This window comes from Colletotrichum tamarilloi, assembly GCF_030869305.1.
Source record: "Colletotrichum tamarilloi strain Tom-12 chromosome Unknown Scaffold_3.1, whole genome shotgun sequence".
Classification (NCBI taxonomy): Eukaryota; Fungi; Ascomycota; class Sordariomycetes; order Glomerellales; family Glomerellaceae; genus Colletotrichum; species Colletotrichum tamarilloi.
This window is the reverse complement of record NW_026849386.1, coordinates 576,336-602,442: the sequence shown is the minus strand read 5'-3', so window position 1 is coordinate 602,442 and position 26,107 is coordinate 576,336. Positions and strand designations below refer to the sequence as shown.

General features: G+C 54.2%; 8 protein-coding genes across 8 annotated transcripts; 5 read left to right on the top strand and 3 right to left on the bottom strand.

The window, feature by feature from the left end:
- Window positions 1–2,403: 2,403 nt before the first annotated feature.
- Window positions 2,404–4,767, top strand: CTAM01_01365 (uncharacterized protein; the record flags this gene model as incomplete). Its single annotated transcript, XM_060517407.1, has 2 exons — window positions 2,404–3,417; window positions 3,469–4,767. 2 exons carry the CDS (start codon window positions 2,404–2,406, stop codon window positions 4,765–4,767), a joined length of 2,313 nt encoding a protein of 770 aa, XP_060387868.1.
- A 938-nt stretch (window positions 4,768–5,705) lies between these two features.
- CTAM01_01364 (uncharacterized protein) lies at window positions 5,706–6,929 on the top strand (the record flags this gene model as incomplete). Its single annotated transcript, XM_060517406.1, has 3 exons — window positions 5,706–5,918; window positions 6,152–6,338; window positions 6,520–6,929. The coding sequence occupies 3 exons, from the start codon at window positions 5,706–5,708 to the stop codon at window positions 6,927–6,929; spliced, it is 810 nt and encodes a 269-aa protein (XP_060387867.1).
- A 126-nt stretch (window positions 6,930–7,055) lies between these two features.
- CTAM01_01363 (F-box domain-containing protein) lies at window positions 7,056–8,662 on the bottom strand (the record flags this gene model as incomplete). The annotated part of the gene is made up of 2 exons (XM_060517405.1): window positions 7,056–8,204; window positions 8,270–8,662. The coding sequence occupies 2 exons, from the start codon at window positions 8,660–8,662 to the stop codon at window positions 7,056–7,058; spliced, it is 1,542 nt and encodes a 513-aa protein (XP_060387866.1).
- A 663-nt stretch (window positions 8,663–9,325) lies between these two features.
- Window positions 9,326–10,771, top strand: CTAM01_01362 (uncharacterized protein; the record flags this gene model as incomplete). Its single annotated transcript, XM_060517404.1, has 2 exons — window positions 9,326–9,566; window positions 9,627–10,771. The coding sequence occupies 2 exons, from the start codon at window positions 9,326–9,328 to the stop codon at window positions 10,769–10,771; spliced, it is 1,386 nt and encodes a 461-aa protein (XP_060387865.1).
- A 914-nt stretch (window positions 10,772–11,685) lies between these two features.
- On the top strand, window positions 11,686–12,853 carry CTAM01_01361 (uracil-DNA glycosylase; the record flags this gene model as incomplete). The annotated part of the gene is made up of 2 exons (XM_060517403.1): window positions 11,686–12,050; window positions 12,127–12,853. The coding sequence occupies 2 exons, from the start codon at window positions 11,686–11,688 to the stop codon at window positions 12,851–12,853; spliced, it is 1,092 nt and encodes a 363-aa protein (XP_060387864.1).
- Window positions 12,854–14,507: 1,654 nt separating this feature from the next.
- CTAM01_01360 (rhamnogalacturonan lyase) lies at window positions 14,508–16,569 on the bottom strand (the record flags this gene model as incomplete). Its single annotated transcript, XM_060517402.1, has 8 exons — window positions 14,508–15,013; window positions 15,078–15,390; window positions 15,451–15,728; window positions 15,782–15,792; window positions 15,845–15,948; window positions 16,008–16,148; window positions 16,229–16,296; window positions 16,356–16,569. The coding sequence occupies 8 exons, from the start codon at window positions 16,567–16,569 to the stop codon at window positions 14,508–14,510; spliced, it is 1,635 nt and encodes a 544-aa protein (XP_060387863.1).
- A 2,603-nt stretch (window positions 16,570–19,172) lies between these two features.
- CTAM01_01359 (vacuolar assembly/sorting protein VPS8) lies at window positions 19,173–24,098 on the bottom strand (the record flags this gene model as incomplete). Its single annotated transcript, XM_060517401.1, has 1 exon — window positions 19,173–24,098. One exon carries the CDS (start codon window positions 24,096–24,098, stop codon window positions 19,173–19,175), a length of 4,926 nt encoding a protein of 1,641 aa, XP_060387862.1.
- A 623-nt stretch (window positions 24,099–24,721) lies between these two features.
- Window positions 24,722–25,801, top strand: CTAM01_01358 (uncharacterized protein; the record flags this gene model as incomplete). The annotated part of the gene is made up of 1 exon (XM_060517400.1): window positions 24,722–25,801. One exon carries the CDS (start codon window positions 24,722–24,724, stop codon window positions 25,799–25,801), a length of 1,080 nt encoding a protein of 359 aa, XP_060387861.1.
- Window positions 25,802–26,107: the final 306 nt, after the last annotated feature.

Genomic DNA, 26,107 nt, shown 5'->3' with positions numbered 1-26,107 from the left:
CGTCCCTTTTTTTTCCTTCTTTTTTCTCTCTTAATGACCTGGAGCAATGTGATGGCTGCGGAGAGGGGGGGGGGGGGCGCAAAGCAATAGAGCGATTCAATTGATTGCCTGGAATAACTAAGTAATACAATGAATCTCGGAAGAGGCGATGAAGAATCGAACGAGGGCCTCCAGCTAGGTACTCGAAGACCTTTTCGGAGAGTGCCTAAGCACCTAAGGTAAGTAGGTAATGGAAGAGATTTCATCAAAGGAGAAGGAAGCAAAAGTGGCATTCCATAAGAACCAAAGGCGAGTGTCATAACTGCAAGGGCGAAGAAACACCGCCGCTTGTAGACACGAGACTCGAACGAGAGAGGTAAAGGGAGAGAGTGTATACGAATATACATGTGAGAGTACTTTACCTTGGGGCAAGGAACATACTTGGATCGAAGTATCTTCTCTTGAAGCTCTGCCCCCATGGTTCAGGTACTCCGTAATGGTCCCATGGCAGCGGCGGTCGCAGGTGTCAGTTGAGCCTGCCCGATTCCACGTCCTTGTCAATGTCAAGTGACTGTCACTGGGCGTCAAGGTCAATGTGTCAGTGCTGTTCAACCAACAGCAGCAGTATCTGCTTTCTTTTCTCACTCAATCTGGAGCCCTGCCAGAAACAACACGTATGTACATACTGCGGTAGACAGACGCACTCGCACTCGCCCCAAGCTGCATTTTGTTTCTGGGCGAGGTACATAGCCTTACGGTCGGGATTCCGAAGTATTTTTTCCTACCTTACTCCGTACTGTATGGTACGAATACCTCACAGGCATCCCCGCGGAGCATGTATCTGGAATACAATCTCGACTAGGGAGGTACAGCCAGGAGGCTACCTTACTTGGAGATACTTGCTTTACCTACCTTAAGATGATAGACCTCGGGCTCAACCCTTTCCCTCAGTACCCAAAAAGGCACTGGCACCATTTTGCATCTGCACCTCACGCTCCGCGCCGCGTACCTTACCTTGCTTGCACCACTCACTCACTTATGGCCATGGATCGCAAAGTAGCAGCAGATGTACCTCAGGTACGAAGTAAGAGGTGTCTACTGTGTGTAAAGTGGTGGTGAAAAAAAGGAGCAGGGCGACCACCACCCACCTTGCCCGCCTGCTTGGTCTTGCCTTTCCTTGCGTTAGCGTAGTCGCCGGCATTCGAGCCACTCATCCCTCCACCTTCGTTCAATCAATTCAATTTAGTGGAGGGTGGGTGGATGGATGTACGTCTGTCCAGGTCCGGGTCCAGGTCCAGGTTCGGGCCCCCATCTCATCCCATCCCATCCCACACCATCCCATCTCATGGTCCATCGCCGCGCAAGTCACTCCCTCTCACACACACACACACATACCACACACCACGCTCTCTCACTCGCGAACTGCATTTCCGGGCTTTCTTTACCATCCCAGCGAGAGGCGCCTTACGTACCTTGCTACCAACAGAGCTTCTTTGCCCTTTTCCCTCCTCTCGACTTGTCGCTCCATCTTGTCACTCTTTTCCAAGGCCACGAGGTAGAATTGAGATCCAACTCTCTATCTGTCTGTACCACTCACTACCTACCTACCTTGCTCCGTACACTTTGGCCCGCCTCAACTGTCCAGTCCCTCCTCTTCAGACTTCAAACTCAGCCCTCGCCTCGTCCATCTCCGCCCTGGAATGCTATCCTCTGCCCCTCTCGCCATTCTTGTACGGATACACGACTGAGCGTACGACGGGAGCCTTGACTCTTGAGCCTTTTTCCCGGTCCCGATCCCGCCGTCATCGCTTGGCCTTCCCGGTTCTTCTTTTTCGCTTCTCATTGTCCTGAGCCTAACCCTTTTACTCATAATCCTAATATTATCCCACTTCACACTATAATCTATACCTTACCCTGTCTGGCCTTACCTTGCCTCCGACATCCCTCCTTGCTCGCCCGCTCGCCCTTTTTCACCATTGCGACAACCCCGGATCTATTCTTGCTCGCTCCTCTCTTTCTCAACCCCCCTCTCTCACCTTCCAGGGGCTGTCCTGCCTGTCATGTCAATCTGCGACTGCTGAACACGTCCTTTTTCTCCCCTTCGACGCGGCTGCTTGTTGCAACATCTCGACTCTTTGCCAATCTCATCCAACCAGAGCCAGCCATTCGCACACCCAACACTCCGTACAACAACCACCACCAACACTTGTGAGACCAGCAGTGACAGTTGTGATCTCCCACACAGCGCCCGTGTCGCACAACGTCGTACGTTATATCTCCGACTCTGCTATTCGACCTTCCGCATCGCACGACTCCGACCGAACCACCAGACCCGTACTGTCAAGCGGCTGTGGCAGTTGTCGCACGCCAACGGTCTCTGCCGCTCGTCTATAGCCTCGCCAGACACAGCTTCTTCTGTACGCCATGGCTACATCAACGGGCTTCCCACGCATGTCCTTCGGGGCCAACAACAACCTCGACTTGAGCTTGGACCTGCCAATCGTTCTCTTCCCCCCGTCAGACGACCTGCCTTCTCCCATTTATGAGAGTGACGATGAGGATGCTCAGCGAACACCGACCACGGCTACCGTGCCCCAGAATCCAGACCGCAGCACACGCCGAACAAATAACGAGTCACCGACACTGGGTAGCCCCAAGGTCCCTCGCCATCCCATCCCCTCAATGCAGGCCGCTTTCGCCGAGTCATTTCTCGAAGTCGCCGATGGCAATCCTACTCAGAAACCGAAACTCAAAACTGCTGATGCAAAGATTCGTCGCGAGGAGCTCATTAGCCAGGAACGCGAAGATGACCTACCCGATATGCTCTGGCGATTTCGCCCCGGCCAGCAGCAGCACGAGCTCCAGAAGCTCATGGCGCAGATATCATTTGGCGTTTACTTGCTACTTCACGGCATGGCCAACAGCGCCGCCCAGGTCGTCAGTATCCTGCAGGGTCACATCGACGAGGTGGACGAGTTTCTCGAGGTGGTCATGGAGGACTTTGAGCAGGCGACCAACGATTTGAAGGAGAGGATCGACTACCTTCGCTTGCCCATGGAGAACCTCGAAGTCTTTGAGAAACTGCTAGAGGACCGCAATTTCCGCCTCGAGATTGTTCAGGGCAACGAAAAGATTGAGCATATCGTAGCTCGCACCAACATCCAGCTTGAACAGTACGACAAAGATGTGCAGCATGGCCTCGCCGCAACAAAGGAGTTTGCTGTTTATCTGGCTCACCAGAATGCAGGCAGTTGGCGTCAAGATCGTCCAGACGTGGTTGACATCTATGCCGCAATGAAGGGCAATACTGAGGGGTGGTATAACGCATTTGTAGAGTTGCAAGCTCAAGGCAAGGAGTTGAATACCTTGGTCGTTAAGCTGGGGAAGATGGTGGCTGAAATGAGCAAGAAGGCCGGCGAAGTGAGTCGAAGAACTTGGGTAAGTCGGGCCAATCGCCCTGTGGTCTACCCAGAACTAACCGCTCTGTAGGCCAGCATTCCGCCGTTCAGCTTACCGCTACAAGGCGCCCGAGTCGATGACGCACCGTCAAATTCACCACCAGTTTCACCTCCCAGAGACCCGAGGCGCTCTACGCTGCGCGCGAATAGTATGAGCGGCTCTGTCTCTACTGGGGGAAGGTCAAGTTCCAATTTGGCCTACTTTGACATCCCAATGCAGATACCATCGCCAGTAGCTTCCCCTGATCAGCGATCGGTCAAAACCCATAGAACATCGCACTCAAACAACACCATGCAATCTTTCCACACCTCTCACTCTCACAACACAATTCATTCACAAACGACCACTAAATCTCATACAACCACACACTCTCACAACACCAACCACTCCCACGAGACGGCTCGCACAAGCCATACTACTCGCACCAACCAGAGCGCGCAGCCTATCGCGCCCAAGCTCACTCTGGAGACTCCCGACGGCCCAATAACTGAGCCAGTCAGCGCTGAGGAGGAGGTGGAGGTGACACTGGACGACGGACCGCTATACATACTCCAACCACGGACCTACACCCCACAGCCACCAGAGGAACGCATGCCTTCACCCGCCCCGACCGAATCATCAAGCAAATACCAGCCCCAGCGCGAGGCGCCTCTCCCAACGAAGAAGACATCGCTTCGCCAGAGAGTTTCTTTGAAGACGACCCCTCCAGAGTCAATCCAAATTCCACCCCCGTCATCAGACCTTCATCACACTGCGCGAGAGTCTCCTCGGGAGCGTCAGGCTCTAGATTCCGCCTACGGTTCTGACTATGACCAGCGGCAGCGTTATCATGCAGCGAACGAGCTCTCTCCACCTGTACAGCAGCCGCCGGTGCTACCGTCTCCGAGGTCGGAACACCAATATTACCGCCCGGTGCAAGCGAGTCCACACTCTCCACTACAGCAAAGGCCGCTCACTGCTGGTGCGCAGCCCAGATCTCCTTATGGTCACCAGTCTGGGTACTATCCCACTCATCAGAGGAACGCACCATCCCGTCTAGGAGGCGCAAGCATGTTGAGCAACGTCACGACCATGACATACGACTCGCAGATGACAGCGAGCGGAGAAAAGCGACTGAAGAAGAAACGCAGCGCTTTTGGCTGGCTGAAGAAGGCATTCTCGCTTGACGAAGAGGAACAACGAGCATACGAAGCACGAAGGCAGCAGCAAACGCCCAATATGTATTACGACGGCAGAAGCCCCAAGTTCTTAGACGGCAAAAGGGTGGCGCCGCCACGGACGGCAGACAGCGTCTATCGCCAAGGAGGCAGCGTCTATCGACAACAATAAGTCGGCCGTGTCACAGCAGGTTGTCATGGGCCGTAACCCCCACATGTGGCTCGTCGTCTGTAAAACTGGGAATCATGCCGAGTATGGACCACTCTTCGAATTCGCCATTTTGCGACTTGCGCCCGGTATTGGACAGAAGAAGTGCGATATTGATACCCCTCGGACGATCATTTCTTGATATTACATCACTGTAATCATGCCACTCAACAAAAACCGTTGAACATGCTTCGCGATGTACATTTTGGCTTACGGGGTTTCCGCGAGCACATAACCATCTACTCGTTATTTTATGTTATTTGGAACAGATACTCGCAAGCTTGCGAAGGAAGAAAATCAGCATTAGTGCCCTGCCAGGCGTCAAGGCGTTTTAGTCATTAATGTAGCGACTTGCCGTTTTTTTGGTGCATTTACAAGCCAATCTTATACATATACACCCGATGGAGGGCAGTAATATATGATTCTACGAGGATCCAAGACGAAATAGCGGGCCAAACCTCAACCCAACTCTAAATGAAAGCATCACCCCGCAATGTAGTGAACATATGTGATGCCTACGATTGCTGCGGTCTACGCCCTTGTGTACGCCCTACGCTGTAAGGCTAATATCCCTGTACGATTGGCCAAGTGCTTTCTAGGTCGATTTGCCGTGTAGAGAGCTCCGATCAATCCGCAGATCCTAGACTGCTCGTTTTCGTTAACTCTGTACGCCGGTTTTCTGTACAGCCAAGACCAGTCGGTATCCGCTTCATAATTTGTATCGAATAATATAAGAAGCCACCGCGAGGTCCTGTCAGACTTGAGGGGATGCTAACTCTGATTTTTTATATGTCTCTTGAATTACTATTTCACCTTTCCACAATATTCATCACCCTCTTCCCCGCTTTATACCTCTACAAGCAACGGAGAAGAGGAAGAGTTCAGCAGATCTCCCACCCGCCATGACAACCTCAGCGCACAGGACGTGGTTCATCACGGGCTGCACGAGCGGTTTCGGCGAGGCCCTCGTGCGGAAGCTGCTGGCGGAGGGGGATAATGTCATTGCCACGGGGCGTGGCGGGGCGGAGGCCAGGCTTGCGCACCTGCGAGACTCGACGACAGCGGCGCGGTTTCGGATCATGGAGCTTGACGTCGGAGCGGCGTCTGAGGCGGAGGTACGGACCCAGGTGGCTGAGGGGGGGGGGGGGTACTTTGAGGGCGGGGTTGATGTTGTTGTGAATAATGCTGGGTATATCGTATCTGGACTTGTCGAGGAGTTGACGTGAGTTCTCTTCGGGGCCTCCCTTTTCCATGTCCCCTTTTTGTGTCCTCTTTCCCGCGTCCCCCCCCCCCCCCAACCCTTTTTTTTCTTCCCCTCCGGAGTATCTACTGACATGGACGAAACAAGGAAAGACAAGAGGAGATGGAAGCGAGCTTCAAGACGAACTTTCACGGTCCGCTGAGCATTACGCGCGCGTTTCTGCCGATGATGAGGGAGAGGGGGACGGGAACGCTGGTGTATATCAGTTCGCAGGCGGCGTGGCATGTTGAAGTCGGTGCTGGGGCGTATAGCGCGGCTAAATTCGCGTTCGAGGGTTTGTGTTTTGTGTTTCTTTTTGCCAACTCCATCGCTTCCACCTTGCACACCTTGAACATCAGTCTTGTTTTCTTGAGCTTGGTATCTTTTACGGTCTCCTCTCATCCACCCTCATCCCTGAACAAGAAAGAAGAAGAGGAAGAAAAAGGATAACCCTGCAACTTTGAACCCTCCCAAAGGCGCCGTCGAGACACTCTCCAAAGAACTATCCGTCCTCGCTCCAAACATAAAAGTCATCATCATCGAGCCGGGCTTCTTCCGCACCAAAGTCTTTAACAAGATATCCAACGTTCCAGCCCGTATTCCCGAGTTTGCAGAGTTCAACGCCGCGATCAGGGCGGGCGCCGAGGCGCTTCCGGGGACGGAGCTGGGGGACCCTGAGAAGGCTGTAGCGAGGACCGCGGAGCTGGTTCGGGGCGACGGGATGGCGAAGGACGGGGGCGGAGACGGGGACGGTGGTGGCGGTAGGGAGGTGCCGTTCAGGGTCGCACTGGGGAGCGATGGGTGGGAGAGGATTCGGGCTAAATGTGTGGGTGTTTTGGAGGGGTTGAGGGCTTGGGAGGATGTTGCGAGGAGTACGGATCTGTGAATGTTTCACTAGCAGTCTCCTTTTAGAAAGAGTTTGGAAAACACACGAAAAGTAAGGAGATGACCAAGATTCAGCCTGCAGGCTTCTATTCCTCTTGTCTATTCAAGCCCCGGGAAAATACAGTTGTCACTCCCCGACGCCGTAGCTCTTTACTCTACTAAAGAAGAAGGGCTTATCGTTCTTCAACGCAAACTCGCCCAGGTCGTCCGTCAGCTTGTTGTAGCTGTAGAAGCCCTTCCACACGAGCTTGGTGTTGCGCGCGCCGCCCTTGCCGGCGTTGCGCATCTCTAGATACATCCTGTACGTGTACTTCGCCCCGACCCCCTCCGTCTCGACGGCCACGTCGCCCTCGACCTCCCCGAGCGGCCTGTCCGGGTGATCGAGCGCCGAGGATAGCCGCCACCGCCCGCGAAGGCCGTGCTGCATGACGACGGACGGCAGGTGCGCCGTGCCGCCGCCGCTACTGCGCCGATGGAGCTCAAGCAGGTCCTTTGTCATGTAGTGCACGACGTGGGCGGGTTCGTCGGTGGTGAGCAGGCTGATGGCGGTGCCGTCGCGGAAGAAGCGGAGGTAGCGGTAGTAGGTCACGATGTGGACGGGGCTGTTCCAGGTGATTTGGTTGGCGTTGGCCTGGCCCGGTCGGATGTAGTTCACGGTGCTGATGTAGCACCCGTTGAAGCGGATCCGCGGCCTGTGCCGGAACATTTTCCGCCAGGACGAGTCGTAGAGTTCCGGGAGGAGGGTGAGGGTTGTAGCCTCGCCCTCTTCCCTGCGGCGCCGCGCGAGCTCCTCCATGGTCACGTAGTCGAGGTCGCCGCTGTTGTCTTCCTCTTCCTCCAGCGGTTCCCAAGAGACGCCGCGTTGCCAGTGGTAGTGCATGCCCGCGAAGCCGAATTCCGGGCCGAGAGCGACGCGACGCCAGATCTGCTGCTCCGTGGCGATGACGTAGGCGAAGCGTTTGCATATGAGGGACAGCCGCACAAAGTCGCCGACGTCGAGGACGGCCACGTCTTTGAAGATGTGGACGAGGATCTCTTCAGGCACGGCGGCAATGGGGCAGGGCGGCGCCGGGTCGCCTTCTACCGGCGGGGGCGCTGCTGATACGGCGAGACCTGAGAAGCTGGCAATCAGCTCGCTCATTGTCTGCGTCTCTACGGGCTTTTTTGCTGCGCTTGTGGCGGCGGTCGCAGGACCTGATGCTGAGGGTTGTGGCGCTTTCGCGGCACCGGCGGGGAAGTGCTTCTTCCGGTATGCCAGGTCGACTCTATTATCCATCTGCAGTGAAAGCTTCAGTATGATGAAGGTGGAAGAGGTGTATTAGCAAAGCACTGGCTGCTCACCCTGAATGCTTTCCGGTACAATTTGAGACTGTCCCCTAAGCTACCGATTGCCTCCTTTTCGACAGCTTCTTCAAAGTGATCCAGAGCGGATACCAGTTCTCTGGCCTTATTGGGATCAGACTGACCATCCAGTGTCGGACCGGACGCGGGCGGTGCTGGTTCATCGAAAACGAGAGATTGTGCGTATTCCTCATCCTCTTCTATTTGAGACCTCTTGGCAACTATGCTTTTGGGAATCTCTGCAGGTACCGAATGCTTGGATGACGAGGATGACTCCTTTTTCGAGTGAGGCGCCCGGGCTTCTGGGACTACCTTTTTGTGCTTCAGCTCAGTCTGCCATTGTTGCCGGAAAGACTCCAGCTCAGAATCGAGCTGTGGAGGTTGGTCTGCCATGACTGATAGCTATGATGCTCAAAAGTTACGAGCCGATGAAGCTGGGGAAGTGCTATGACGGTGACATTGATTATTTCTTTAAAAGTCGAGCTGGGTGATGGCGTTGTTTGGCGGGTTTGAAATTCTGTATATCTTCAAGAACCGAAGCTGCGACATGAGATGTAGTTAAAGTCGACCACTCATCATCGACAATGATGCTGTAAGCAGGCACGGAAAGCACGCCGAACTGGAGTCAGACGGCGTGTGCGGTGCCACATGAGGTCCACCGTGCCTGGTGCTTATCGGTGACATTTTGTGGCGCACCGATGTATCCACCAGAGTTCCAGCCAATTGGGTCAGAGGGTCGGTCCGTGACATCACCTTAAACGGTTTGGGCTCGGCTCGGCCAGCAAGGTGCCCCGGCGCCACCCATTTCATTATCTCCGGCAAATTTTTGGGGGAAGAAATGGAAGGGACCAGAGTCGGAGCGCGCACCCGATTTCGCAGTCATGACGAGGCGACTCTCCCGGTCTAGCGAACGGGGTAAGGCTAATTAATTCTCACCCTGCCTCTTCTTCCCACATCGTGAAAGCTTGTACCTTTTCCTCACCCCCTCATCCGTCAAACCGCCCGTCATTTTCCACTTTGGCCAACCTCTTACTGCACCACATTTCTGCCGAACGGATGACCGCAGCATCTCTCCCAAGCTCCGACTTCCCCGACGATGCAAGCTGGTCCGCAATGACCACCATCCACCAGGCCACCCGAGGCCAGGACCACGACAGATTTGATCCCGATGACTCTTTTCCAATGGCGCGAATAGCTCAGCCCCCGACCAACGGCAGCGGAGGCAGCGACGATGATATTACAGCGCCGCAAAAGATGATCTCGGCCATGTCGGGTAGTCTTTTGACATCGCTTCTCGGTAAGCTAGCTGAAGCGCGAAACTGGATTTGAGCTTCCATACGCTGACACGCATCTGCAGTGACGCCCCTCGACGTTGTCCGAATCCGATGGCAGTCGCAAAATGTCACCCCGCCGACAGTAGACTTTTCACGGCTGGCTATGACCACCGACACCCTCAAGACTTTCAACACATCGAACCTCGGAGTCACAGCTTGCTGCCGTGAGGTATTCTTCATGAACAACAACTCCGAACTATGTCTCGCGATGCCGAGAGCGGCAGAAGGCGCGGGAGCTTCTGCTGCTGCTGCATGCTCTGTCGAGGAGGTTGAGCGCAAGACAATCAGCTCTACCATGGACGGTCTGAAGAAGATTGCGCGAAATGAAGGATTCACCAGCCTATGGAGGGGTTTGTCTCCGACATTGCTGATGACGATCCCGGGCAACATCATCTACTTTACTGGCTACGACTGGATGAGATACAATAGAAAGAGCCCAATCGCGCAAAGGCTCAACGACGATACCGCTCCGTTGGTTGCCGGTTCCGCAGCTCGCGTTCTGGCCGCAGCTGCCGTCAGCCCGATCGAGCTCTTCCGTACAAGAATGCAAGCCTCGACAGGCAACTCTACGACCGGCCATCTCGCAAACACGTTCCGCGACATCAAGGATATGGTCCACAGCAGCGGATATACTTCGCTATGGAGGGGCCTGACCTTGACACTGTGGAGGGATGTGCCCTTCTCAGGTCTGTACTGGTGGGGATACGAGACGATCCGGGGTAGATTGACAGATTTCCGAGAGACCCGCCGCGGCCGGACTTTGGATACTAGAGGATCACGAACTCAGTCGCGGCGCAGGTCTCAGAGCCACGAAAACCACACGGAAACCATGACGGACAGCTTCATTGCCGGTGCCGTCTCGGGCGGGTTCGCATCGATAGTCACCATGCCTTTCGACGTGGGCAAGACAAGGACGCAAGTGTATCGCGAAGCGCCCCGTCAAGCGGGCGAAGCCAACGCGGCCAAGGCCGCTGCGGCTGAACAGGGCTCCATGGTGCGTTTGCTCTGGCATATCTTCACGACGGAGGGTATCGGCGGTCTGTGGAAAGGATGGATCCCCAGAACGCTCAAGGTGGCTCCGGCGTGCGCCATCATGATCAGCAGTTACGAAGTCGGAAAGCGGGTCTTCAGGGGCGTCAACGAGAAGTCTAGGAGGGACGCAGACTAATATTGGAGCATCATCACTACTCATTCCATTCCTAGCATTATTGGGCGTTCAGCGGGGTGCTATCTATTGACGACGGGAAGGAAAAAAACCCCAGGCCTGGAGTTTGCATGCCGAGCGGCATACGTCGCGGTTGGTTTAGACATTGGGGAAAGCAAAAAATCGTGTAATTCTAGTTGAAGTGTAATGATACCTCGTCCACAAAGTGGTTTTACTTCATGTCATACTTCAGTCATGGCTGATCCCAGCCTTCCATTGTGCGGAAGGGATGCATTGCCCAATAATGGACCAGTGTTAACCCTGAGGTGAGATAAGGTAAGGTAAGGAAGGTACTTAAGGTACCTAAGCCAGACAGATATCTTGATGAAGTCACCACTTCGTCCCAAATAGTCGACGGGAGCTCTCAGGGGCAATTGGAACCGCTAAGCAGCCGGGGCCGCTGCAGGGCTGCAGCTCCCAGGCAGCTCCCCGCCCCCTACCAGCCACTAAAAGCCTTCAGGACGCGCCAGAACAGCGGGTCGATCAACTCGCGTTAATGACTTTTTCCAGTTGGTAGCGCGTCACCACGCGACGTTCCGCAAACTGAGTGTTCGAGCTTTAAGGCCAATGGAGGGCTAAGGGAAATCTCATTCTTGACTACACTCCATACTCCGTCTCTCTTCTTCCCCCACTCCAAACCTCTTTCTTAGCCCATTGTATTACATCTCTTTAACGTGAACAAGACCGACCCAAATCTGAATTCTGTACCAGCTTAATGACGAATTGAGAATTCTTGTCAGGTCCAACTCTCCATTACAATTAGTCCTCTACGCCTCTCCAGGTTAGCAACCTACGCCGTCCTACGTCCGCGGCCAGGTCAACGGCCTGCCCACGTCATCGTCTCCCTCTCGTACAGCCTTCCCTCTCCACACGCCAACATGTCCACACTCAAGCGTAAGGCCGGCACGCTGTCCGCCTCCGACAGCAAGAAGCCCAAGCAAGATGGGAGCATCATGTCCTTCTTTGGGGCCCCGAAGCCGGCGGCCGGCAACAAGGGGGCCGGTGCTGCGGCCGCTCCCGAGGCGCCTGCGGTCAAGTTTGACAAGGCCAAGTGGGTTGCCGGACTGACGGCCGAGCAGAAGGAGCTGCTGCAGCTCGAAATCAGCTCGCTGCACGAGAGCTGGCTCGCCCTTCTCAAGGACGAGGTCACCAGCAAGGAGTTTCTGGACCTCAAGCGCTTCCTCAACAGGGAGTCGGATGCCGGGAAGAAGTGGTTCCCCCCAAAGGAGGACGTGTACTCTTGGTATGTCCCAACTCTGATCCAAGCATCGTGAACCCTCAGCAAAAGTCATCCTTTTCTGACCGTAAGCTTCTACCAGGTCCCGTCACACCCCTTTCAACACAGTCAAGGTCGTTATCCTCGGCCAAGACCCCTACCACAACGTAAACCAGGCCCACGGCCTCGCCTTCTCCGTCCGCCCGCCCACTCCGGCCCCGCCATCACTCAAGAACATGTACATCGCCCTGAAGAAGGACTACCCTTCCTTCTCCCCGCCCCCCAACAAGGGCGGCCTCCTGACCCCCTGGGCTGACCGCGGCGTCCTCCTCCTCAACACGTGCCTGACGGTGCGGGCCCACGAGGCGAATTCCCACGCTAACCGCGGCTGGGAGCGCTTCACGCAAAAGGTCATCGACCTCGTCGCCGCCAAGCGCTCGCGCGGCGTCGTCTTCATGGCGTGGGGCACGCCCGCGGGCAAGCGCGTCGTCAAGGTCGACGCCCAGAAGCACCTCGTCCTCAAGAGCGTGCACCCGAGCCCGCTCAGCGCGTCGAGGGGATTTTTCGACTGCGGGCACTTTAAAAAGGCAAACGAGTGGCTCGTTACCCGGTACGGCGCTGGCGCCGAGATTGATTGGGACCTGAGCGGGACGACGAAGAAGGTCGAGGCCAAGGTTGTTGCCCCGCCGGAGACCAAAGTCACCAAGACGATCGACGTTGACGAGGACGAAGAGGCCGAGATGGCCATGGCTGCGGCTGCGGCTGAGGCTGAGAAGGAGAATGAGAAGGCCAAGGATTCGCCCAAGGATGATACCGAAGAAGAGGAGTAATGTTAAGAAATTACGATGAAAAAGAAACGGCACGGGGATGACGGGCTACGTTACGGGCAAGGCGGGCGTTTGGTAAATTCGCGGTTTGGGACGAAAACAAGAAAAGCGCCGCTTGCCTTTCGAGCCTGTCTTCTAGGAAAAGGGTTTGAACGATTTGACGACACTTTGTACACCAGGGCACTAGATGATACAGCCTGATACAGGTACATGAAGGACCCACACTTTAGATACGAACATGCTGGGTCAGATGATGGAATTAGCTACTCGGGATTTCTTACTGCAACAGATATTAATGCAGACGATGGAAAATATCTGAGCCCCTTCTCAAGCGTGCATGCGGTTCTTTTAGAGCTGTGAGAACATGAGCGGTCCCTTGGAAAGGCATCCGTTGAAATCAATTGGAATCTCGGAGGCTCTCACGCTGCCGACGAGCTTTCGCCAGAATCCATGTGATTACTGGCACCACGTGCTGACCTGGGTCTCTTGGAATTGAAGGCTTTCGTAGCCCGAAGCTCGAGCATGGAAGTAATGTGGACTTTGCTCCCGTTCCAGTCCAACGTGGAACACGATAGATGTACGACCGGCATTAAGCTATCTAGGTTCGTTTGGCCTGACGCCTCGAAGCTGTACAAGAAAACAAGAGGACGTGTTTCCGTACGGAAACATGTTCTCGTACGAAAACATGAAAACTTGTCAGGAAAACATGTAGTCAAGCACAAAAATGTACAACGAAACACAGAGCAAAGTATGAAAACATGCTAGAAATCATGAGAATACCCTAGAGAAGATTTTCATACTCAAGAAAGAAGTAAAGAAAACGAGTTTCGGTACGAAAACATGACAACACGCCAAGAAAACATGTGTTTTCGTACAGAAACGTGAGAACACAGCGAGGAAACATGCCTCGAAGAATCCAAAACATAGCAAAGAAACATGAGAACATGCAACAAAACATAAGAACATGTTGAAAAATATCGAAACACCCAAGGAAACAGCCAACAAAACATGAAAACATACTTCAAAAACCGTGTTTTCGTACGGAAACATGACTCATGGGAAGAAAACATGCAGTAAAGCAGAAAAGCATCCTTGAAAACATAGAAACACGCAAGAAAACAGCCAAGGAAACATGGAAACGTCCAAAGACGACAAGGCAACAAGAAAACATACTAGCAACGCAAAAGGTGCAAATTACGCACCCTTGACCGCACGATCAATTGCGGAACAGTCAAAAGGTTGATTTGATACCGCCAAGTTCCGTCTTCACAAACTACTCAATCCCTCTCAGCTTTTTCTTGAATGAAAATCAAACCGAGTAGTGAAGCACTACGACATAAGTATATGCTGCACATGGCCCTTTTGGACCAATTCACAGTTAATGGCGGGTTCTTCATCACTGAAAGAAGGTCACTCGAACACTCGAAACTGATTCAGATCCAAGCTCAAAGGCTCTCTTTGTTGTGGCTTATATACGATATTCATATGTACAGTGAATTGCAAAAAGATATGTTCAAGAGAAAATGTCCTAGAAGACCAGGAGTGACAGCAAAGCACCGAGCTCTGTGGTGGCCCAAAGCCCCAAGCGTCGTCAAGCCTTAGATGGTCTCTCCCAGCCGTCAGGGTTCGAACTCCAAAGATTGGCCGTCCTACCCCCTCAAGCCAGAAGCTCGACAGCGTCGAAGCTGACACCAGGGCTGAGGTACTTCTCGCCAGAGCTGCCGCTGATGATGTTGATGGTGAGGATCTGCCACTCGCTCGTGCTCTGGATCCAAGCGGACTGCGGCACGGCGAAAGTGAGCTTGACGTTGTTGCCGCGGTACGTGCCGACGGTCAGCGAGCGGGTGCTGGCCTGGTTGGTGGCCGCGGGCAGGGCCGAGGCCCACGAATTGACATTGATGGCTGGGCGGCCGCCGATGTAGCCCTCCGTGATGCCGATGCGGACGGTGTGGCCGGCGGCGAGCTGGGCGGTGGTGAGCTTGAAGTAAATGAGGTAACCGCTGTTAACCTCCTTCCACATGTAACCGGGGAAGCGGTTGGCGCTGTGGGTGCCGACGATGAAGTTGCCGGCGTTCCAGGTGGAGATGCGGGTGTCGGAGGGGTGCATGTAAGTGGGCTTCATGGGGGTGTCCTCGAAGTTCAAAAAGCCCTTGGGGGTTCCATCTATGCCACAAGTCAGCTTTTGTGTTCTTCATGTCCTCAAAGATTGTACAGGATATCTACTAACCCCACTCGCCGATGCGCCAAATGACAGCATCATCCTGAGGATCAACACAGGTGATGGTGTTGACGGCAGTGCCGGCGCCAGCCTTGATGGTGACGGAGGAGGTGGCGACCTCAAGCTCGTCCTTGTAAACGGTCAGGGTGTAGGTTCCGGGGATGATCTTGGTGATGGACCAGGCGCCACCGGAGCCGGCGGTGCCCCAATACTGGGCGGCGGAGTTGGACAGCCCGACGACGTATGTCTTACCGGACTTCATGTTGGAGAGGCCGACACCGGAAGCGTAGCCGCGACCGGAGGCAGGCACCCAGCCATCGAGCTAGATTTGAGTTAGATCGAGTATGCTACGCGGTTGTTGGATGGGGGGGTTGCTGCTTACGCCGAGGTCATCGAACCAGGACCAGTCGGCCTTGCGGGCGAAGAGGTTGCTGTTGGGGTCCTCGCCTGCGGTGAAAGCCAGGACGGAGGGGCCTTGGAGACCAGTGCGCATGGGGTCGGTGTGGCCCATGTTATAGTAGTAGATGTCGTACAAGTCCTCGCCAGTCGGGTCCGCGCGACGGACGAGAGAACGGAAAAAGGGACCGCCGCTCGCCTTTTCGTGGTTGCTTCTGATCATGAACAGACCGACGCCGGTCTTCTTGCGGCCGACGTAGTCGACTACTTGGGGTCAGTATTATTCCACAGAAGTCGAATAGGGGAAGGACGCATACAGTCCATAACTCTGCTGGTTGTTAGTCAAGTTCTTTGCGAAGAAGGATGTTCTTGTAACGTACCGGCCGTAGTTGGAGCCTTGGTAGTGCTTGCTCTTGGTCAAGCCGGCGCTGTTGACATTGATATCCTGGGCCTCGATGATGGTGCTGCTGGCATCATAGAAGTCCTTTTTCGTAGTTTGTCAGCTGGCTATCATGAGAGATCGATCGATTGGAAAGCACATACGCTCTCTGTAGAGTCATGGGAGAAGATTCCACCCGGGATGCGAACAATGTAGCGCATGGCCGAGACAGAGTCGTCTGCCTTGTTCGTGAAGAGGTAGACATTGTTGTTTCCGTAGCGGACAAAGATCCAGTGCTTGAGAGTCTGTAGATGTTTGTCAGAATATGACGCTTCGAGGTTATAGTGGGAAGGGCCCGAAAGGGATATGAGGAGGGAAGACGTACGCCGTGGACGACCGAGACCTTGATGACGTTACTGTAGCTCGTGATGCTGACCGTGCTGGTACCGAGGCCTTCTCTCATGTTAGTCTTGGTCAATTCCTGTAGAACAAGGCGAATTTCGCAAACCTACCTGATTCGACATGGGTGTTCTTGCCGCCCCAGCCATTGTACTCGACGCCCTTGTAGTTGAGCGAGGAGATATCACCGCAGCACTTGGTCACCTTGATGACGAGGTCAGATCCGCTGTCAATGACATACTCGGAGCCATTGTCCGTCCAGCCAAAGGCCGCCAAGACGACCGCTGGCAGGAAGAACAGCGAGCACAGGAGTGAAAGGAACAACATGGTTGCTGTTGATCACCCGGTGTTACGAAAAACTCGCAGCAGCAGTGCGAGTCTTGGCAGTAAAAAAAAGGAGCGACAGAGGGAAACGAAGAGGACGGCAGATGCGTAGCTTCCTTTCCTCTTCCCTGAGAGGGCGGAAAATCTGGGAACTCATCATATTATATTGGCAAACCTCAAGCCCGCCCTGCCTGCCATCCTTCTCCTTTCTTTCCGCTCCGCTCCCAAGAACCAAAGCCCACATGGTAAACCAGCCCAAAAGGAACTTAGACGTTCCCGTCCCGGCCGACAAGACGTGCTGCGGAAATGCCCTTGAGTCCTTGACAAACCTAAACCCCCTCTCAAGCAGCAAGCTTAATCACTTGAAGGAACCTCTATGGTGGGAATAGATTGAGGGTTGCGATGTAAGCGGAGGAGGGCGCGTGCTCAAGCTGGTCCTCTCCCATGCCATCCATCCAAGACCATGGGCCCCTCGGCGCTCATGGCCCTACCGGGCGCTTCGTCCGTGATCCTTGGGTCCCACTCCTTATATCCGGGCATTGAACCCCCCGGCCGGACAGGAATCCTCCGGTTGGGAACTTGGGAAAGAGAAAAAGGTTCTTCTTTTCTGCCCACCGTCCACGTAAGTCCCCTCCCACGTGCGGCGTGCTTCCTCATCGTCTGCCCTTTTTGCATCACCGGGCTGACAATTTGGTAGTTCGTTCGAAGGGGCTGAATCGTGGAACAATATCGGCCGGGGGATTCCACTGGGCAGTTCCCACGACCCACGGGCTGGTGCCACTGGTGGAAATGCGCGTGAAAGTACCGCTGAGAAAACCCCCCGCCTTCGGAATAGTCGGTCCTCTCAGGACCCTTGTTGACTCGGGTGACATTCGCGATATTGCCTTATTGGCATGGCCTTTTCCATAGCCCGCACCGCAATCTTCTTTGGCTTCGCACTTTTTTGCACCGCCTTACGATAGTCGTTGGCTCATGGGCACAACATACATGGGAGCTGGAACATGCCATTGACTGCATCGGGCTGCATGTTGCATTCACATGCCGATCCCAAAGGCTTGACATGGAGCTGCCGGCTTTCATGCCCTCGCTGACAGGCGCCCTCTCGCGGCATACGCTGTTGATCGCATTGGCAGTCAGCAACCTGGTTGACAGGGAAGCCATACGCGCTTGCTTCGCAATACTGCATTCAACCTCTTGCTGAAGTGCTGCCACAACCCATCAGCTCCTATCCCCTACCAAATACAAGGAAAGGACGACCTGGTTACCAAATATCGTACCCGTCTGATCAATAAGCAGTTGACACTGCTTGGGAGAGCCGGAGCTGCCCGTCAGAGAAATGCAAAGTCAGAAAATACCTTTAAGAGAGCACCGAAAACGAGAGGGTTCCGTGTACGATACTGTAAGAGGAAAGTCCGGATCGGCGCAAGGATCTCGGTGGGCCTCCAACGACTCACGAGGAACACATGGTGACATGGTAAATGGCGCCCGCTCCGCTATCCTGCTTCCAAGTCCCGAAAGGAGAACCAAGAGATGGGCAGGTCATTGCGGCAATTCTTGTATGCTGCCCACAAAACCTCCATGGCTATTATATGGGGTTTCGCTAGATCCGTTTTACCCAGTCTTTAAACTCGGTATAACAGTACGCTCACTATTGACGTGCCCTTGACAAACTAAGGTACATTTAGAAGACGGCTTTTGTTCTGGTATGTCTGGGGTTACGTACTCAATGCAAATCAGTCCCTCCAATTTTCAAGATGCTGATATCAACATACCAAATGATAAGACGAAGTCATGCACAAATTCCCAAGAAGATGAACTTCCACAGAAAAACCAATTGCGCCATAACAGTCTTGCCCTTGCCAATCAATAGACAACCCCTCATAATTATACCACGATACACAACCTGCTGGAATAGGCAAGGCCCGTGTTTCAAAAGCAAACCCCCGGCCCCCAAAGTCGCTCTGGAGCGCCCGCTCCGCGAGCGCGGAATCAAGCAATCTAGGTCCCTACATTTATTCAGATAAAGTCGTGGACTGCAGTGTCTCCAAATCAGAAGACTCGCAAAGTGAGCATGTAGTAAATGGGAGCAAGGTGACGGGAGAGCCAAGGGCCCGGACATTCGCTCAAGCACCGGCGCCCCTCTTTCCGCCCCGACCAGTCCCGGAAGCCCGCCCGCCGCCTTTAGTACCGATCCCACCGGCCCCGCACCTCCGCCAACAATATCTTCCGGAATACCGCAGTCGGCTTGGCCTGTGCGCGAAAGACTATTACCAACGACGACTTGACTAACATTGTTAAGAAAGACAGGCATCCCCTCCTGGGAGCCTGAAACATAGTCGAGGGTGCGCTGCTACCGGGAGGTCTGATAAGCGATGTAGGGCCTTGAAGCGCTCATACCTTGGAACCAGTCTCGGCACTGCCTTGTCGTCACGATGTACAATGCAGAGCTCGCCAGCTTTTCGAAACCATACACTTGCGGTCTTGTCAGACCGATAAAGGCCACGCGTTGGTAGTATTACCCAGGCCTCGGTATAGTTCACCCATCGAAAGTCTCATTCATTCATGAAATTTGTACATGCCTAGTGCACAAATGATACACCCCAAGTCTATCCATCAATCGGACACCTGTACTCCCTCGCATGAGTCTCCGCCCGCGTTTTCCCCTCAACCTCCGGCCGGGACTGGTAGGCGTCTAGGCAGCTCTGGTGATAAATATGCCTGCAAGCCAGAACGACCAACGGTCCCAGCGGCTGCTCTCTCGGTTTCGCCACAACTTCGCTCTGTAACTCTGCGCCTTCTTCAGGCGCCGCCTCGTCCACCTCTACATGGGAGTCTGATGCCACAGGCGCGGCCTTACCCTTCCCTTTAGAGTCTGATACGGCCTGCGATACGTCGCTGCCACTTCCCGTCTTCCCCTTGTCTCCAGCAACAATCAAGGCTTTCTTTTCTGCTTTCCACTCTTCTTCCCGCGCTTGCTTCTCCTCCCAAGCCTCAAAGACATTTCCCGAAACACCAGGGCCCCAGATCCGGCGACCACAAGCTTCGCAAGTCGAGCCCCTAGGTCGCCAGCCTCGTTGACGAAGTTCTACAGCTTGCTTAACATTTACAAACAGGCTTCGCTCAAGAAGTCGGTTGGAAAGCCGAAGTATTGATTCTTCGTAGGCATAGGCTGAGAAGATCGATGCCAGGACAGAGCGCAAATCTGCGAGGTTTGGCGACGAGGCCGCGGCTCGAGTGAGGAAAGCTCGTAGGATGCGGAGGAATGACAAATTGCTCCCGGCATTTGTAAGAAGTCTCCCCCCACCTTGACCTCCTGCTGGGCTAGAAGTTGTTGTCAGGAGAGCCGTAAAGGTGTGTTGGACGAGGGATCGCAAAAGAGCCAAAAGCTTATCCTTATCAAGATCATCAAATCCATCGTGAGCGTCATCAGAAAGAGTGCCATTCTCAGTGGTTCCTGTAGTCTCAATGGTGGACGATACCTGCCGGGTTGTCTGCACAGCTGCGTCGATCAGGTTGAGCCAAAGCTCTTCATCAGGTGATAAGACCTCTGAAGTTGATGACTTCGTCTTCTTTTGAACGCCATTCGCCTTTCTCGAAGACTTGGTCTGACCTTGACAAAGCCAGATGCCCACATGTACATACTTCTGCAGTGCCCGCAATATTTCTTCGGCCCCTGACTGCAAGTTTCCAGCTTTGTCGTTGTTTTGAGCGCCTGTCAGGACACCTTGCAAGGCAGACTCGAGCGTACCAAGGTGCTTGACAAGTCTGTCCATAGCATCCTTGATCTGCCCCTCTCGAGCCATTAGCACAACGGCAGCGTCGATGACACCAGTCTCTTCCATAGTTGGAAGCAGGGCATCAAGTCGGAGGTTAACAGATTGAACCAAGCCAATATAGTCAGACACATGAGCTGGGTCAAATCTGCACATGAGTTGCACGTAGCGTTCAATCAGAGCTCGGTCTGGGTTTGCTGGGGATTCCCCGTCGCGCTTTTCTGGTTCGAGCAACGTTCTGAGGTAGAAGAATTGCAGCCCCAACGAATCTTCGGCAGAATCCAAAACATGCTGGTGGATGTCTGCGGGCTGCCCTGATAGAGATTTCGCCGCTTCGACAGGATTGGTCTCGATAAGCGCCCTGGCGTTGTTCCTGATTGCGTCAAGGACTTCTTGAACCTGGCGGCGGTTCAGGCTACTCTGTGGTCGTAGACAATCCCCGATACATTCAAAGACGGCGTCCCGGTCAGCGGGGTCTTCGAAATAAGTCTGGACAAGCTTGCCATACTGTTTATCAACCTTGTATTGCCTCTTCAAAATCCGGTAGAAACCGGCCTTCTTGAACATCGGTATGAGCGTGTTCGCGTCGGGCGGTTGATAAATCGATAGGAGGTACTCGGCGCTGAGCTGTGCATCTTCGGCAAGATCTGATCCGGGGTAGTTGCACAGTCCGGTTAGAACCTTCGTAAGTGTAGAACCCGGGAAGAGCAAGTATTGAGGGAACTTTGGCAGGTTCCGAGCGATGAACATATCGAGATAGATCGTGTCCTCGGCTGCGAAGTCTGCCGGATTCATAATCTCCAGAAGTATGGATACGATGTATTGACGGTCGACCGTACGGCCAAAGATCTGCTCTTCAGGCACGTCGCCCCTGATGCCACCGTTAACTTGCTTGTCCGGCGAATCGTTCAAAAACGAATCCTCAAAGGCCTCGTTCACCGCACTCAAGAAACTCGGGGCATCAAACTTCAGTATCAGTCTGAGATAGGGAAATGACGGCTCTGTATGCTGGTCTGGCCGTGTAAGGAAGCGTCGGTCGCTGCCTTTGGGCCATGTGACACTGTTCCCTGAGAATAGAAACCAGTAAATCTCAGCCTTAGCTTTCGAGGCAGTGGCATCGTCCATAATCTCGCCGGTAGGATATACTCTGCCAGTCAATGTGTAGGAGAGATAGGGGAACATCTTCAACGCGTTCACGCCGTATATCTCATCCTCCATGTTTCCGGAAGACATGTAGTCACCATTGCTCATGAGAGGCACCAGCAACGTTAGTAGGTCGATCAGCGGTGTGATATAATCGTTCAATGCCTGGTTCCAGACGTATATCAGCGCATCGTAGAGGCTGTGCTGCTTGCACAGCAGTGTGATCTGGTCCAGGTCCAGCGTCATAGTGTCCATGTGAACGATGATCTCCTCGAGTCGACTCTCCCATCCATTGGTGACGTAGTATGTCACTACAGCCTTGACAACAGCAGGCGGTACGATGGTAATATTTTTGTCGAGAATATAGGGTTCCATGGTTTCGAAGAAGATGCCCTCCACACCAGCGTCCTCGTACCACTCGTACATCTCTTCGAAGAGGAAATCAACGTCGCCCACATTGTGACAGGCAGTGAAGCATGTCTCGCAAAGCTCCCGCACATGATTGTCATCGGCTGCTGACTTGTCCTTTTGCCGCTGGGTGAAGGCATATTTGAGCGACGCTTTCATGATCTCCATGAGCTTGTCGCGGACCATTGAGTGTCGCAGCGAGGTGTCTTCAGGCAAACCAATTGTGAGCTTGTCTGCATCACCGGTGTAGTACGATGTACCAAGCTGTATCGCGCCGACGTAGTCACCGTTCTCCATAAGAGCAATGATTCGATCAGCCCAGTTTGATAGCGACCCAATAGACACATCGTTGAACCCAAGCAAGAAGATTTTGCCCTTGTACGTCTTCAAACTCATGTAAAATGCGTCAGCTACAACACCATGCATAGACGTATCGTCCTCGTCCAATTGCTCCACTAGGGTGTGTAGTTGTTTCGAGAAGAGATCGGCATGATATATAAACTTGTTGATCAAGTCGAAACCCTCTGTCTGCCGCATTGTTCGGTCTTCGAGCACAATCAAGCGCTGTGATATCGTCAGGACAGTGAGTACCGAGCGACTAAGCCACTGCACTGCAACGATGGCTTCTTCGCACTTCCACCTGCTCCGTGCCTTGAACTTGAGCGTCGGTGGTTTGTCCTTGTTCTCGGCCGGTATCTCGTCAACGTCTAGGACAGTCAAGACGTTGGACCAGCAGTACACCAATTTGACTTTGGAAATATCGCTTCCTGTGACAGGATCTGGAACCTTAAGCTTCACGGCAGGGAACCACGCCAGGCAGCCAGTCATGGCGCTATGGTGAGCAACGTCCTTCGGCCTTGCCGATTTGTGCTGGGTTTGCGCGACGGGTGTCGTGGACACGATGACCAGTAGATAAGGCGTAAGCATTGCAGTCAGGCCCATGGTGTCTGTTGCACGCTCCGTGTTGCCAAGGGGCAAAGGACTGAATGCCAGGACCGTGCTGGGCTTGAGAGGCTTGCCGGCTGGAGGGGCAGCGTTCGGATACCTTCCTAGTATCCTCGTCGTCTTCACGGTCCGGCCGAGGGATCCCGTACCTCTCGTTGCCAGGTGTGAGAAAGCCATTCCGCGGTCGTCCGCCGACACGAGCGCAGTGTGCCTCGTTCCGAGGAAGCCGAGATGGGTCACGGCAACCCCTGGTAGGTGTCCATCAACAGTCCGGTTTTGCAGCTGCGGCTGTTCAAGGTGTGGTATGGAAAGGAACGGCCTGGATGCTCGGTTCGCCTCCCAGGTGAATATGTTTCCGTTCGCATGGCCTCCGGCAATCGTAGTATGGTCTGCCGAAACTGCGATGGCGGTGATGGCGCCAGACTCTACCGCCTTGGTCCCGGGGCCGATGATGGTCTTCAAGACCTGATTGTAATCAAACATTAATATTATACCCTTCGTAGTCCCCAGCACGATCGAAGCTGAAACAGCAATGCATGTAGGGGCGCCAAAGTTGCGCTTGCCAGCCTCGGAGAAGGCCTGGCCGTTGAGTTTCTTCAACCTCGTCCATCGTACAACTTCCCAAGGTGGAGATGGGGTGTCGGTATCGTCGCGGTCTAGCAAGTTTGAACTGAGGGAAGCGGAGCGGCTGTGACCGGTGAGAAAGCCGGGGGAGGAGGATCGCGGGCTGTGAATGAAGCTTGCGGATGAGATGCGGGACTGGAAGCGACGGTCGAAGGGTCGGAATGAGGGGGTGGGACTGCTGAGGCCGGGTCGGGAGGCCACAGAGGGGAGGACGCTACTGCTCGGAGACGAGATCACGGAGCCCTGAACACACAAGGTTAGTTGGAGCGCATTGGGATACTGCGAAGCTGTACTTGCCTGAACCGAAGGGGAATCATCAGGAACCGACATCAGAGAATCAATCGGGCTCCCAACTCGCTTGGGAACGGCATCCACGGAGCCTTCGTCGGATACATTGTCGGCTTGCTCGCGCAAAATCTCCCTGTATCGATTCGGAAGTGCGCCGCTCTCGGTCACCGGTGGTGTGCTGCTGGACGTCTGGGTTTCATCATCCAAAAGGCCGACGATGCCGTCTTCCTCCCTCTCGGCCTTTACGGTCTCTTCATCACTGGAAGCTTGTATGTCCTCGGAGGACCGGTCGTCTTGGTCTGCCATTGTGTCTCCAGGTCCATCATCTCTCTCCTTCGATGGTGGGGTCATCAATGGCGGTTCATCAGGCGCATTGCTGGCGGTCGCAGGTTGGAGAGTTCGTTTTGGATTCGGAAGCTTGATAAGTGCTTAGGGGAAGGGAGGATTCGTAGAAGAAGCCGGCTCAATCAAGCTATGAACTGAAGATGATAGAACCTTATGAATGAAATTGTGTTCTCTGACGATACGATCCCACTATGCCTGCTCCTATCAGACGAAGATGAGCTGTTGGTCAATGGTTGTCTAGTTGTCTTCTGAAAGAGGCGCATTACGCAGCTTGGACACCACAGCCCACACTGACCGGGCACCTTACAGTTCCAGGTTCTAGGTTCCTGCCGCCTACTAACTCAGAGCTCCAATACGGACCGGGGTTTCTCCGGCGGGCCGCAAACTATGCTATCAGGTACCTAGGTAAGTAGTAGGTAGTTACCTGAGGTACCTCATGCTCGCCGTGCCGTGGTGGATCTTCAAAGTTACATCACAGCGCGAGTTCGCTCTGCTCCTTGCATCCACTTCCCCAGACTCCCCTTGCGACGACTTGTTTACTATCAACACAACCCATCCGAAAGAAGAGTCGCAAGCCGCAAGCTTCAACACTTCCCGCCCTTCCAGCGTGAAGACACAAATCCTTCATCATGTCTTCAATTGGTCCACAAATGCCACCCCATCTCACAAAGAGAAAGCGCACTCCGGATGACCCAGGCGCAGACTCACCACCACCAAAGCATACGCGCAACAACACTGACGAAATCGACCTTGACTCCGACGACTCCGACGACGATGCATTCGGACCGACCGCGCCGAGCGCAACAGCCGTAGCAGCACCCAAGAATCCCACCCCATCATCGAAGCCCTCCATCGGGCCAACTCTTCCACCATCAAACCCAACAAACTCGAGCGAAATCCCCCTCGACGACTCAGACTCTGAAGACGGCTATGGCCCAACAGCACCTCGCGCATCGGCACCAGCCCAAGAAGCCCTCAAGACAAAACCCTCAATAGGCCCAACACCTCCTCCGAAACAAGCCATAGGTCCCGCCATGCCACCACCAGACCACCGCCCCTCCGCCACAGACTCGGACTCGGACTCGGATGACGACTACGGCCCGGCCCTCCCTTCCTCAACAACAGCCGTTCAACGAGCCCAAGCCGCCGACGCAGCAGCAGCAGCGACGGCATCCCAAGGCCCCGCGGCACCGCAGCGCGACGACTGGATGCTCGCGCCGCCCACGCAGTCAGGTTACCAGGAACGCGACCCAACAAAACTCAAGAACCGCAAATTCGCCAGCGGGAAATCCTCCGCCGCCGCGGGAGGAGGCGGAGGAGGCATCAGCAGCATATGGACCGAGACTCCGGAACAGAAGCGCAAACGCCTCGAGGACGCGGTCCTCGGCCGCGGCGATCCGACGGCCGCGGGCAACGAAAGAAACCAGCAGCCGCGCCGGACCAAGGAGGAAGTGGAGCGGGAGAGACGCATCAGCGAGAACATTGCGAGCGCGCGGGGCAAAAGCATGTACGAGGAGCACCAGGCAAACAAGAAGCACGGCGCGAAGCCTGGGAGGGACGAGGAGGAGGAAGATGACCCCAGCAAAAGGGCTTTCGACAAGGAGAAGGACATGTCCCTGGGAGGCAAGATTGGGACAGCGCAGAGGAGAGAGTTGCTCAACAAAGCAAAAGACTTTGGTGGCCGGTTTCAGAAGGGATCGTATCTTTAGTTGTGATCTTTCAGCATGCACCAATCGCAGAAAAATCCATACAAGAGTTCCTGGTTTACTACTTGGCCAGGCAAAAGGGGGGGCTTTAATACCATAACGTTGCTCAAATACCCTTTTCGGGGCGAAGCATGTGTCACTATCAAAGAATCCACGTCGTCCTTGATGGTTTCAATATTGTGCCATTATACGCTGCGGGCTTGAATCATAAAATCACATACATTCATAATCACAATTCTCAATCAAGTGGTCTGCAAGTAAGTTGGTACGTTAACTTTGATTGTCATTATTCCGTGACGAGTGATGCCT